Source organism: Danio aesculapii, chromosome 1, assembly GCF_903798145.1.
Source record: "Danio aesculapii chromosome 1, fDanAes4.1, whole genome shotgun sequence".
NCBI classification, from domain to species: Eukaryota; Metazoa; Chordata; class Actinopteri; order Cypriniformes; family Danionidae; genus Danio; species Danio aesculapii.
Window position 1 is genome coordinate 21,414,275 of NC_079435.1, and position 15,592 is coordinate 21,429,866.

Genomic DNA, 15,592 nt, shown 5'->3' on the forward strand with positions numbered 1-15,592 from the left:
TTAAATGTCTGGGTACAAAAACAAAAACCTTTTTCTGCTTTAAACACAATGTATTTTATTTTGAGAATCATTTAAAATATTTTGGGACAGTAAACATGTCAGGCTAAATAATTCAAATCAATCATTGACTTCTGCTGTCTTCATTTGTTTCAAAAACATTGATTTCATTACAATTTAAAACGGCAGCTCTGGATATCTTTTCTGGTGGAGATACTGTTCTAAAAAAAACTAAAAACAAAACTTAAAAGAAAAAAAATCTTACATATACCGTAGGAATGGTATAGCAGAAAATCTTGGCGGTTTTAAAATCTTGACCTTTCCAAACCACGGTATACCTTGAAAATGATTATCATACAGTGCACACGCACAGTCCACTAGGATACAAGAGATGCGGTTTTCTGACCCTGTCAAACGCAGATTCGCCAGGTCTCGAAACTCTTCTGAAATGACCGATTCTTTCGAAACACTTTAGTCATGTGACCTCGGTGTTTCGAATTACCTTAGTCCCATGACCTGGGTGTTTCGGATCATGCTTTGGTGCAGTGTTTTGAAACACTTGTGCTTCAGGATCTTGACGCTGTGTTGAAACGTCAGTCTCATGTCAGCCATTCTTATTGAAAGCTCTACGTTAAAACTAAATTACTTGGCTTTTAGTAGTTTGGAACAATATTAGAAATTATATATTGGATATAGTCTCTTCTTGTATATATGTTAAATAAGAGAATAAATATGGGCTTTATCTGTTTTGTTATGTATGGTTAGTTATATGACCAACACATAAATTGTTTCAATATAAACAATATTGTTTCAAGACAATGTAGCGCAATTTGAAAGTGTAAAAAATGTAAGAGGGTGAACTTACTACAGTCTGCAAAGTTAAATGATCTTTCAGATATTATTCTGATTTGCTGATTTGGAGCTCAATTATTAATATGGGCAATACATTCAATTGGAATAACAAAGCCTCATAAGACTAATATCGGAAACTATAATATACATTTTTAAAGGAATACGGTTAAGTTTGAATCAACAACTTTTATTAAAACTATTTTTTTTAGTAAAATTATAAATAATTAAGTCATTTTGACTAATTAAATTCACCTTTGCTGAATAAATATATTTTATTTGATTTATGAACTGAAATATGAGGCTGTATAGTTGAAACCAGAATTATTAGCCCCCCTTTGAATTTTTTTTTTCTTTTTTTAATATTTCCCAAATGATGTTTAACAGAGCAAGGAAATTTTCACAGTATGTCTGATAATATTTTTTCTTCTGAATAAAGCCTTATTTGTTTTTTTAGGCTAGAATAAAAACAGCTTTTAATTTTTATTTAAAATTTAAAATTATTAGCCCTTTTAAGCTTATATTTTTCGTCAGTCTACAGAACAATCATAGTTATACAATAACTTACCCAATTACCCTGACCTGCCTAGTTAACCTAATTAACCTAGTTGAGCCTAGTTAAATGTCACTTTATGCTGTATAGAAGTGAATATTATTTACTTTCATCATGGTAAAGATAAAATAAATCAGTTATTAGAAACTGTTTATTAAAACTATTGTAATTAAAACTGTTATGATTAGAAATGTGTTGAAAAAAATCTTCTCTCCGTTAAACAGAAATTGGGGTAAAAAATAAACGGGGGCTAATAATTCAGGGGGTTTAATAATTCTGACTTTAACTGTATATTACAATGCTCAATAGGGTGGATATGAAGTGAAAAAAGACCCACCATACATTAAAACCTGCAGTAAAAAAGTTTATTTTTAAGAAAAGCTCATCTATTAGCAGGACAAAAGGAGGAGAAGTACATTTAGTGATACCATGGTTGTCAGATTTTATTTGCGATTTGACATGTTATTGAAACCTAACCTTGCCAGGCAGTTTGGAGATTTCAGTTTTTCCTCATTCAACTTGCATGACTATGAAATAGCTGCCTGGGGGCTTTCCCAAAATGGCTGCGGAGTGAACCAATCTGCTCCAATAAGCATTTTGATAGGAGTCTTCACACCATACTTCAATTCGTGCACTTTTACAGTATGTAAGTTTGACGAGATTATTTTGGATGCGTTCTTGTGTGTGGGTACGTCTTAGTCTATATGCATGTGCACACATACAGAAGAGCTCCTGCAGGGTTGATTGATGTGTGTGCACAGCTTGCTGTAATCCATGGCTTTCTCACAGTAAGAGTTGTGCTTCTGATGAATGATCTGGAAGGGCCCAAGGCCTAATGAAGCATACAAGTCTTAATAAAAAATCTCAAATGTCTGGCAGTGAAAGCTTCACTTCACAAAAAAATCTCCTTTCTTTAGTCATAAAGAGTTTTTAAATGGCTATTACCAAGAAAATGGGAGAGCACAAGTGCATTCTTGTTCCAGAATATGCACCATTTATTCATATTATACAACACGCCAGCATTGTGATTCATCATATTCCTAAATTGTTTACTGAAGTGAATACATGAAGGGATGGAAATATACATCTCAGAAACAGGCTTTGTTTCATCACCAATATTTCTTTAAGACAGGTCACTCTATACTCACGCAACTACTTATAAATAAAAACAGAAACTGTTAGAAAAGATGCCTACATATTGCTATAGTAAAATGAGTCTTCATACATCTCAGTTTCTGTGGATTTACAATTTATAGTATCTGTGTAACATATGTTTGTTTTATTCTTTTAGACACTAATGGCATTTCTTTTAAATTTAAAATAAAAAAGATTTCCATATACAGATTTTCTCTTTTCTTTTATAAATTGCTAATAAAAAAAGAAGTAATATTATTATATAAATGTCTATTTTTTGCATAAAAGATTTATATCAATTTTTAACATTTAACTTCAAAAGGGTTTTAAAAAAATCTATATTTTGTGAAATACATTGAATTCCTAATGAATCCCCATAATCCATTAAATTTAATTGAAAAATTTCATTCAACAGAATTTTCCAGTAGTCTCTTATTTTTTTTTCCATATCGATTTATATGTGTGCTTGGTTATGTGGTTTACGAGGACACACAATTGTATAATGACATGGGTATGACCTACAGTAGGTGTCATGCTGTACTTATACTTAACGAGATCTTATTACTTTCAAATTTTGCCACAGGTTCCAATGAGGGTTGGGTTTAGGGGTATGTTCAATCTTAAGGCCATATAATAAGCATTTTATTTACAATATGATATAAATTACAACTATGTCTCATAAACCACATATTCAAGTGTGTCTGTGTATGAAAATTCAGATTTTTGCATCATGATCACCGATTCTGATCTACACTACATTTGGCTCATTGCTGTATATTTAGCTGTAGGGTGCAAACAGCAAAAACTACTGAACATAGCTCTACCCACCAACAGGAGCATGCTTTCCAGTTCCTGCTAATAATGCTAAACAACTCCTGAAATAACCGGCTATTTGAAAAGAGCATCTTATCCTCCGACAAGAGAAAGTGCAGAAAGTTGGCAGAAAGTGTGTTCTGGGCGTATGTGTCGTGAAAAATATTTCACACTCCTGCTCTCCTTCTCCCCTTCTCCTGAAGCTCCCCGATCATTTCCAAATGAATAAACAGATCTGTGTCACACTGTAAGCTAAATCAAACAGTCGTCTCTTTTAAATATCTGCTATACTGTCTGGATAAGTTCACATTACGGCCATTAATGCACAGTTAGGATTAGGGCTGAAAGATATATAGAATAATATTTCGCTGAGGATATAATATTAAGCAAGATTGTGGATATTGCGATATAAATGAGCTTTTTAAATGGGCATTAAGTTTCCTGTAGAGCATGCCATTAAACTAGTTTTATGATCTTTCCTGGTTTCAAAGATGGTGTGAATGAGAAATGCTGTAATAGATTTATACTAATACTGTGAAAAACAGAATGAGAGATTGATTCCGTTTCTTAAATCAGTTCAATCTGTAATCACAGCATTTTCTATTTCACCCAGTTTGTTGTGATGTTAAGGGCTGCACAATATATCGTTTCAGCATTGATATTGCAATGTGCCCATCCGCAGTAGTCACACATCATAAACTATGCTATGTCCAGTCAATGTCCAGCCTGGTCAATTATAGTTGTTATAGTTGTAAATTATATTTAATCACTGTATTTATATAGAATTTACATGATTTGCAAAAAACCCCCCCAAAAAACATGTCTTCCTTAGAATTTTTGTCTTGTTTCTAGCCCAAATATCTACATTTCAAAGTGAAAACAAGATTATTTCACGTACTCCATTGGCAGATAATTCCTGAAAACAAGCAAAAAACTCTTATTTTACACTTATTTCTTCTGACGGTGAAAACTAAACAATATTTTATTTGGTCTAAGATTTTTTTTTCTATTTAGACTAGAAAAAAGACAAAACAAAGTAAGAAAATCATGTTTTGCATTTTGAATATTCAATTTCTCTACCCGAATATTGTTTGACTCCCAAAAAAACGAAGAAGAGCTATTCAAACTATTTTCTGAAACTGTTTTCATATCGCAATATTTATCATTTATTATGGCAGAAAAATAAAATATTTCAATAAAAATATTTTTTTCAATATCGTGCAACCCTAATGTTAAGCATATGTAAAATAAAGTGTACACACACACAGTGCTTAGCATAAATAAATACACCTCCTTTTGAAAATTATTATTATTTTTTTTATATTTCTCTGTGAATATATCTATTATATTTTGGTGCATTTAAATTTGTTTCATTAAACAGCTATAGACATTAAAATAATAGTTCTTTAGTTAATTAATAATAGTTATAATTCAAATAGTTGTCCACATGACATCTTTAAGAATAGAAAGATAGATTTAAAAAATTAAAACGTCAATGTCAGCAACATTTTCTAGCAATATTAGAACAATTATAATTTTTAAATGTAAGTTTATCTAAGCTTTTATTAAACACTATATATGTGGGACTATTATTTTGAAATCTGTAGAGAAACTAAAAAGGTCAAAAAGGTTTTTAAAATTTAAAAAAAAAAACAACACTAAATAGATAGCTGTACGTCCCTTTTGTTGAGTATAATTATAATTTAGTCGATTATTAATTTAGCAGAAAAGATTGTTAACAGGGCATCTATTCTTAAATCTATTCTCATCTATTTTTTCAAACATTTTTTGTCAAATAAAATAATATGACTATTTGGCATATGTGCATTTTAGAATGAGTGAGAGAGGGAGCAGTCATGGACACGAGTTGTGAAGAGCAGTGCTCATTAATATTCACAACCATTCCAAATAAGGTCAAACCTGAGCTTTTCCTTCCAGGGGTAATTCCTGTGGTTATAAATAAGCATATAAAACCATTTCAGGAGAATTTGGGAGTTTATCCAAGCCACATACCTAGTATGTAGATATCAGATTACAATTCAACATATTGAATCAATGCACTCTACGGAACCTTTTAAAAAAGTGTCCATACGGTTCAGAAATACTGAAATCTGTTTCATATTTTGACAAACATGAATTGAGTCTACTATCACCACATTGTGTATAACCTATGACTTAAACGACCCTTAAATTTGAAATGTTTGAGCAAGACTTTATGCTATAACAAAATACATTCTGAGAATGTCTGGGTGCTGCTGGTCAGTGTGAGAGATGTCTTACAGTACCTGTGTCTAGATGTCTTTGTGTGAAAGAATGATGATGCAAGTATGTTGTAATGCTGGGATGTGTGTGTGGACTTACTGTGAAGAGGTCTAATGAGAGTGAGTGGGTGTAGAGGGACAGGGAAGGTCACACACAAACACGCAACATACACACATACGCACACACACACATACACACACTCATATGTGGAACCAAGAGGCCCCTTATCTCAGTCTGACACATATGATGTATGAGGTACCATAATTCTTTTAGCTCCCTCTTGTGCTCTCTCTCAAACACACACACATACACCTCCACCTCCTGCAATGCATGCACTCAGCAAAGAGGGACGAAGTATCAACCTTGGCCTAAAGAGATATTTTCAATCGCCCAAACTCTAGAAGGCCACACATAAAGCAAATGCAACTTGGAAAGTGTTTGGCACAGAAATGCATTATACAGCATAAACCTTTTAAACTTTCCCCCAATGTTGAAGTACTTTATCCTTTCACATCTTAATATACAGAGATTATGTGTAAGTGGATTTTTCAGAAAAGCATCAACACATCGTTCTTTTTGCTTGAACATCTGGAGCAGGCTAACACAGCACCGCTGACTCAATGAATGCCGTGGACAATTTGTTCCGCTGACCAATAACAAATGGGTTGAGTGTTCAGCAAACTTGTTTGATAACAGTCATTATGTTTGCCGTTCCATTTGGTGACGTTAACTGCACATAAAATAACACATTTCAGCTTTAATGAAACTGTCAAATTGACCAATCCATTAAAGCCACCGACATATAATTTAAAATATGGGCTCTGGAAGTCTTATGGCCATTTATAATGTTTAAACTTAGACCAACAAGGTCATTAAGTGATCAAACTCGGCAAGCATTTCAGCTCGGAAAAGTTTGGAGTCAGGGTGAGAGTGTGTTGTGTGGGTGGCTGGCTTGAACAGAAGAGCATGACAGAATTACGTGCTAACCGTGCTAATTTGGAAGACGAATAGCAAAATGCTGGCCAGATTCTCATAAAGCTGCCCGGCGAAACAGGCCTGCTTGCTAACGAGGCCACGTACCTCAATCGCTCGCGTTGAGTAATGGAGCAGCTGACGTACCCTGCTGAGAGTTGAGCTGGTGGAGGATGTAGCCAACACGCTAACAACATGAACAGATTTACTGACTGATGGTTAAGCTAGCATGTAGACTTCGAGACAAGAACAGAGGGACATATTTAAATAATATTTTACATTTTAATTTGGCTTTTTGGCCTTAATTCCCTTGATATGTTAAGACGTGAAAAGTAAACAACAGACAATTTGGTACTACACCAGAACAATACCATAACTATCTTGCAATTAGCAGTCTAAATGACACCGAAATCTACAGACTACAGACTGAGTTTTACCAACAAAGGAGACAGTGCTGTCATTTAGCCGCCCCAGGATTTTTTAGAATAAGTGTTCCCCTGTGGAAGCCTGCCATCAACTGCAATGAAAATGTCAACCCTTTGATAGTAAGCAAAGGTCAGGGGAAGGTACAAAACAGAACAAACACTCATAGTCCCCTTCCTGTTGAGCTGGAAGAGCTAAAGCAGGTGGAGGCAAAGCAGAAAGACAAAGGGAATACGCAATCAAAACAAGTTCAAAGAAGTGAGCTAAACCTTCATAACAGAGCAAATAGCAAAGCATCAACACCAGCTGGAAATAATGAGAGAGAGAAAGAGAGAAAAAAGAAAAACAGTGCTCGCGTTATGCAAATACACAATAAAGCAAAATAGGACGTGGATGCCCAAACACCACCCATATACACTTGTTGGCTGTTTAAATTCAAAAACCTTTGGCATGAAAAAAGTTAGTTTAACCTCTTGGGTCTTTAATTTGTTTCCACAAGATGCTGGAATAAGGCTGTGGGATTTGCTCTCATTCAGACACAAGAGAAATCAGTAAGGTCAGATGCTGATGTTGGGAAATGGGGCCTCCCAAATTCATCCCGAAGGTGTTCATTGGAGTTCAAGTCTGGGCTTTATGCAATCTAGTCAAGTTCCTCTACACCACCAGCCTTAATTTCTGCATAAATTAGTTTTATACACAGGTCAGGTTGGAACAGAAAGTACTCCTTAAATATGCTTGTATTAAGGAGCCAAAAGAGGGTATTGTTTTGACCATGTAGTGACCATCTGAGGGCAAATTTGCACCTGCCATGTAATGCAAAATATAGGTGTAAGTTAGAACACGATTAACTTAATTTATTACTAACGAACTAAAAACATATGCTGACTAATTGTTCATATAATTCTAATTCAGTGTATATGTATACTACATACTAAGATCATTGCTTTTCTCATGTAGGTGTTAATGTAGTTTAATGCAATATTGTAACAACCACAAAAAGACCACCTCCTCTATGCCATTTTATATTTAATCCAACGTGTTGTTGTTTGGTTTTAAAAATATTGGTGTTCTCTCATCAGTCGTGAATCTGAATCCAACCCAAACCCAGTGTTCAGGATAGTATTGAGCAGGGGTGCTCAAACTTTTTCTTATAAAGGGTCAAAAAGCAAACTTTGTGGGTTGTGGGCCAAATATATATACCAAACCATGCATTATTTCAATTTATTGGGTAATATTTAAAAGTAACAAGAAAGTGTTGCTTTAAATCATATTAACTAATGCAGTATCTTTTAATAATGAACTTATTACAGTAAAAACAATGGAGTTCAATGCTAAATACACTAGTCTATCTGCTCCTTGATTTGCTCACAGATATCTTATGCATTGTCCTCTATCTGACAGTATTTAACATTTTAAAACTCTCATTCATCTACAACATTTATTGAATCATTTAATTTCAGTCTGCTTTTCTGAAACTCAGCAATAAATCAAAGAAACAAAAGGTTACGTTAAACTGGAAATGATGATGCTCCCAACCACTTCCCCATCATTCTCTCTTTTCAGATGGGATGGTGGGCCCTACTTTGGGAATGTCTGGTATTGAGGCCAGTAGAGAATAAATAAAAGATGCTGCTTGTTATGATATTTCTGTTGTCTTCTTTGACATTCATATAAAAATTGCTCAAGATAATGTCACACTTTTTTTCATCCCCTTACAAGTGGATGAAAACAAAACAAAACAGGAATGCACCTTCCTCGTCTACTTGTGATCCGATCAACCAAAGCACATCTCAATACCAAGTGTAAACAGGGCCTGTGTGTAAATACTGACATACTGTTGATTGTGTCTCTTACCAACGGTGCAATGTTCTCCGGTCCAACCCTGGTGGCATTCGCATTTGCCGTCTTTGCAGGTGCCGTGCTCAGTGCAGCGTGGGTGACACGCTTTCAGATCGCACACTGAACCGGTCCAACCTTCTTCACAGCGACAGCTTCCTCCTATACACACACCGCGAGAGCCACAGTCCACTGCACACACCTCTGCAAACACAAACAAAGGAGAAAAAAATTAAAATCACTTTTGGCTCTCGGCTGAAGCATATCCAAGGACTGTAAAAGGTCATGTGTTCTACAAGGTGGTAGCAGATTTCAAGCATCTCCTTTACTCAAAACAACAAGAGCAGAGGTTACATTCCTGAGAGCAGTTATTGACTTTAAGTGTGAAAAAACTTATGACAGGAAATAGATAACTGGAGACCCCTGGTGTGTCTAGCAGGCTGTGTGGCGAAGGGGAGACGGTCCGCCCGACCTCAATCGACACCCCATAAGAGTGACATATCTCGACCTTATGTGACCCAGTGGAGTCATAGAGCCTTTGGCGGAGGGGTGCTGGCTAAAGGTGTGTGGTTTGGGGGAAGGGAAGCAGACATCAGCGCGCGCAGGCACGGATGTGAATTGACATGCTGAACTTTCCACCCGGACCCAGAAGACAGGCCTCCCACATAGATTGAAGTGAACATATCAAGCCAAAATAAATCAATTTACACACACTCCGCGGTCTGCCAAACATCAGGAGCGCGTTTGAATGGCTTTCGGGATCGAAGCTATCAAGGATGCATTTTATTAGCATTTCTCTTCGCAGGATTGCACTCTTTTGGCATGTTTTCAGAAGCAGATTCTGCACAGACAAAAGCGTCCATAGAGAAATTGCATGTTTTCGTCAATAGAAAGTACTTTCATGTTTATCATACCTGGCCGTGAATGCAACTGGCAACAAAAGCTGTTGAGGGAAAATTGGGTGCGCTTTGAATGAGATCTGTGAAAAGTGTCTGATAACGATTTGGACTGAGTATATGAGTTTGTGTATGCATGTGCGCATATAGATGTGTGTGGGTTTGGCAGAATAGTAGATGAAGACAGACTGGCGCAAAAGCAAGCTGTAGTTTAACAGCCCACACACCATTCCACCAGAGCCTCGCAGTCTGACACACCCTGTCATGGAAGAAACAAAGAGCTAGCAAGACATTTCCTGATAAAGACAAATCATGGGATGGGGTATTGTTAAATTCCTTCCGTCAGGCACCTTTCTGCAGTGCTTCCTGACAAGGTGTGAAACCATGACATGACACTCAGCCAGAGCTGGTGAAAGTGTATTGAGACAAGGAAACAGAAGTGAAGAAATGGAGAAAGAATTTCCCATCAGCCCGCGGGTCAGGTGAGTGCCAGTTTGTGGTTGGCTTCCCTACTGCGTGCTGTTATTATGCCTCCTGCAGGTGGGCAGGAGTGACGCACCCCTTCAGCGCATGTGTGTGTGTGTTTTATCTTTTATTCCACGAGTCTCCACTGAAGTTCAACTCAGTATCCGCAGAGCAGGAGTGTGATTGAAAGAGAGAGAGAGAGAGAGAGAGAGAGAGAGAGGTTGTGCGCAAGGAAAGGTTCACACAGACAGATGGAGAGCAGCTGCTGGAAGTGCTTCTGGAAAACTGACGGCTCGAGCCGTAAGCCTGCTGCAACTGTACTATATCAATCTGGATTACTGTCTTTGCAGGAGTTGATGCCAGAGAGTGTGGACCGAGTGCCTGAATGTGTCCCTCTGTCATGCACCTCATTTTCTGAGCGGTCATTCCTGGCTAATTTGGTCTTCTTGGCGAGATATGAATGAATAAATAGTGTGTTACTGTAAGAATAACCATTTAATAGAACTGTTATAACTCAGCTTAACCTATATAACAAATTATGACTAATTATTAGGCACCATTAACATTTTGTGTAACACTTTAGTATGGGAAACACATTCACTATTGACAATGATTTTCTCTTAAACTCCTAGATTAATTATTAGTAAGTAAGATAGTTGTGGTTTGTATATAGCAGGGCTGCCCAAACTTTTTCGTATGAAGGGCTAAAACCAAATATCATTGAGAGCCGTGGGCCGAGATAAATATACCAAACTATTTTACCTTTAAGTTGCCATGGGTAATTAATTTCATAATATTTAAAAATAAATAGAAAAGGTCACACTTTATTTTGATGGTCCGTTTGTTGAATTAAGTTACATTGCATCTACATGGCAACTAATTCTCATTAGATTATAAGTAGACTTGTGTTAGGTTGGGGTGAGGGTTATGGTTAGTGTAAGTTGACATGTACTTGTGAAAAAAATAGTTCCCTTAATAAGGTGTTATTATTACATATTTCACACAATGTATTAAGATTCATTCATTCATAATATTCCTTCGGCGTAGTCCTTTTATTTATCAGAGGTCACCACAGCGGAATGAACCGCCAACTTATCCAGCATATGTTCTATGCATCGGATGCCCTTCCAATGAAGAGAAGATTTTTTCAACACATTTCTAAACATAATACTTTTAATAACTCATTTCTAATAACTAATTTATTTTATCTTTGCCATGATGACAGTAAATAATATTTGACTAGATATTTTTCAAGACTTCTATACAGCTTAAAGTGACATTTAAAGCCTCAACTAGGTTAATTAGGTTAACTAGGCAGGATAGGGTAATTAGGCAAGTTATTGTATAATGATGGTTTGTTCTGTAGTCTATCGAAAAAAAATATAGCTTGAAGGGGCTAATAATTTTAACCTTAAAATAGTTTTTAAAAAATTAAAAACTGCTTTTATTCTATCTGAAATAAAGCAAATAAAAAAAGACTTTCTTCAGAAGAAAAAATATTATCAGAGATACTGTGAAAATGTCCTTGCTCTGTTAAACATAATTTGGCAAATATATATATAGTTTTAATTTATAATTAAATAAATATATATATTTTTTAATGCTGATAATAGAAAATAATAGAAGGCACAATAACCAATTATACAAACATTTTAGAGAAAGAAGTGGGCCCTGAAGTGAAAAAGGTTGAGCATCCCTGATGTAAGAGTAAGAGTATATGTATAAATGAACCAAGACTAAAAAATGTGATTAAGAAATGTTATAAAAGTGTTACAAACTGCTTTTTTTTCAGATTTGTTTTGAGGGAAAAACATGTTTAATACAAGTGTTTGTGCATAGTACAAACTACTTCAGGATTGACAGTTTTAAAGACACATTTAAAGTGACTATAGTATAAATGAAATAAAATCTAATATTTGAATTTTTAACTGGAATAAAAAAGAACACATTCTTTTGGTTCTGTGTCAAAGTGCTGACTAAAGAAATATGTACATTTTGCCTAGCATTCTAGAACCCCCCCTTTTTAACTTTCAGTAACTGCAGCTTAAATTTCCAAGATGCACTATCCTAAAAAAATAAAATAAATAATAATAATAATAATAAAAGAGGGACGTATGTAAATAGCCATGACACTTCTGCTGACACTTCTGCCCTCCTCTCGCCCTCTGTTCTTCCAACTCTATCATTATCTATGACAATGGAGCAATACTAAATTTATCAGCACTTTTGGGAGCGTTGTTGTCTGTTCAAAACCTGTCCCCACGCATTAGGCGTTTATCTGCAGTTTACCACAACGCTGCAGCCATCAATGTGACAGAGGGAGAGCATCCAGACCTCATTCATTAGCACCGCACTAATTGAAGATGTACGGCTAATTAATGGAAGGGAGGGAAGTGGTGGTTTACAAAGACGTCAGGTGGTTATTCCTCGATTGAAACAGAGTGAGCGAAAAAAGGAGTGAGAGAAAAAGAGAGCATCAGAGAGAGAGAGAGAGAGAGAGAGAGAGATTGCTGTGTGGGGCTCTTGGGTGAAATAGTATTTTCATTAGACACAGATTGCTGCTGGGAAAATAGCATTGTATAACTAAAAGGCCGACCATGGGTGAGTCCTAAAACAGCAGGAGTCCAATACTGCTCTTATTACAGAGATCAGTATCGTCACTCTCACACAAACACAAGACGTGCACACACATCCCACAGCAGCTGCGGCTGAGCTTTTGATGGACCGAGAGATATTTCATAATGATAGTGTATTTAAGGTTGACTCAAACGTGCCATTGAAAGGTCTGCTGACAGATTAAACTGAGGGGAGGACAGAAATTCTGAAATAACAGCCTGTTAATGCTTTTAACAACAATAAGGAGGCATTCAGCGTGAAAAATAAAGTATGATAAACTAATAAAGTGGGAATAAGGAGGCTACCGATGGAGCAGTCAGGTCCGGTCCAGTTGGTATCACAGGTGCAGGTGCCGCTCTCTGTCTGGTAAGTTCCATGTCCCGAACATTGGTCTGGACACATAGTTTTCAGGATCTCACAGTTGTTGCCGCCCCAGCCTGGATTGCAGTGGCATTCTCCGTGAATACACACTCCATGAGATGAACAAGAGGGGTCCAGGCAGTCCACTGTGTATGTTTAAACAAGAAAGGAAAAACTTAGTTAGCAGGTTAGCGCAATTCAATCTTCATGCATAAAGACTTCAAATAGACTTTTATTTCTTTTTATATTTGAAGGAAAATTTTCAGAAACTGTGCAAAAACTGAAAGAAATTAACATGTCAATTGCTGCTACACTGTTGTCATTACTAAAGATATTAAGGTAATATAACTTAACATTACTTAAAATACCAAGTTTTGGCATCAAAACTTAAACAGGTGTGTTTAACATACTTATTAATATTTTAAGTTCTCTGAACTTAACATTTAATTTTTTTTTTACCCTGTTTCTGTTTAAAATGATTGGTTGGGCTTGAAATTCTGCCTTGACAACCGCACTAATTGGTCGATATATGTTATATGACACATGGTGGTCATTTTGCTTGTGATGCTGAATTTTGCTGGAGCGCAGCAGGAAAGAGCCACAACCTGAACTCATCTGATGAAAGAGTAAAGTTAAGTTATTAAGTAGATGTATAAATGCTTATATACATTTTTCTTAATTGATATACACGCAGGGGCAAAACGGTGGTGCAGTGGGTAAGCGCTGTTGCCACATAGCAAGAAGGTCGCTGGTTCGAGTTCCGGCTGGGTCAGTTGGCATTTCTGTGTGAAAGTTTGCATGTTCTCTCCGTGTTGGTCTGGGTTTCCTCCAGGTGAACTGAGTAAGCTAAATTATCCATAATGTGTGTACTGTATATCATGGTCCTCCAGGTTAGGGGTTGAGCGCTGGGTTAATGACCCACCTCGTAAAAATTAGATGTGCATCTAAATATCAACTTTGATGTAAACGGCCCTAGAAGTAAGTAAAGAGTATAAAAGCTGAAAATTTTCAGTTTATTCTATTAGCCATTTTAAGTTATCTCTACATAAACATTTAAGTTATCTGTACGCAAACATTTAAGTTATCTGTACTTAAACATGTAAGTTATCTGCACTTAAACATTTAAGTTATCTGTACCTAAATATTTAAGTTAATACAATAAAGAGACCACATTTGGTCAACTGAATTAACTGAGTTGTCAATTTCCCTTTACTCAAATAAACAGAGGGAATCAGTTTCGAGTAGTCTCAACTTATTAGGGTTTACAGTGTACAGTAAATGCGAGCTGTCTAAAAAACACTATTGTGAATTTAAAATACTGACACTAATGCTACTACATCATCATATAATTACAGTTCTTCCTACACATAGACTTTACAGGTATATTAACGGCCGCCCAAGTATATTTAGTGACACATTTTTCTTTTACTCTTATTATCATCCTTTTACACTATTTTGTTTGCGCCTATCATAACATCCATGATCGATTAAGTAGTGGAAAATCCTCTTGTTTACCCGTTTCATTCTGTCTGTGAGAGACCTGTTAATACTCCCACAAATTATAATAAAAATAATAGCAAAGCAAAAATTATAACAAATATAAAATAGTACAATACAACAAACAGCCAAAATGACAACCCTTTCGGTTTTGCTTTCTAAAGCTGTGGTTAACCGTATGCGTTTTTGCATGACCTTTTTACTTAAGCTTACTTTTGCATGGCTTCATAGCTGACTGCACAGTCGCGAGAGTGAGAGAAACATTTAATAATTTATTCTTGAATCTAAATAACTCAGAAAAACTTTACTATATACTCTGAAAGGATGAAATTACTATTCTAAACTGGCTGCAAAATAGCCTATATGTACACCATTAGTAATGGTTAAGCAACGCATATGCCATATTGAAATAATCTACAGGTTTTAATCTTGTAATTATTATAATATTTAGAGATATTGTCTGTTTTTATTCCCATTAATTTCTCATTTGATATATATTTTAATAATTTGATGATGTCATTAGTCTATATTACATAGGCTATTTTATATACATATCTAAAATGCTTTGGCATTCAAGTTTGCTTTGAATTTCAAAGAGAGAGAAGCAGATTTTAACTGTAAGTGGGTGCAATGAGCAAGCAGTGATCAGCATAAAAGTAGAAATTTATATATTTTTTTACTTTAACTCATTGAAAAGAAACAGTGTATAACAGTGTCATAATAAATAACATTATTGTTAAAATATGTATTGTGTACTGTTTGTCACATAGAGTTAACTATTTCTGCATGGGTAAATGGCGTGATTCAATTCGGCTACCACCGCAAGTATATTTCAAACCTGTTGGAATCACTGAATTATTATAAAAAAAAGTTGTCCTAACGTATAAACTGCCAGTAATGCTTATTGTACAATACTAAT

The 15,592-nt window shown here is 35.6% G+C and overlaps 1 protein-coding gene across 1 annotated transcript in view; it reads right to left on the bottom strand.

Moving 5' to 3' along the window:
- tenm3 (teneurin transmembrane protein 3) overlaps positions 1–15,592 on the bottom strand; it is a 217,033-nt gene that overhangs the window by 63,705 nt on the left and 137,736 nt on the right. The window contains 2 exon segments of the mRNA XM_056457389.1: positions 8,858–9,043; positions 13,122–13,322. Coding sequence (XP_056313364.1) covers positions 8,858–9,043; positions 13,122–13,322 — 387 coding nt within the window.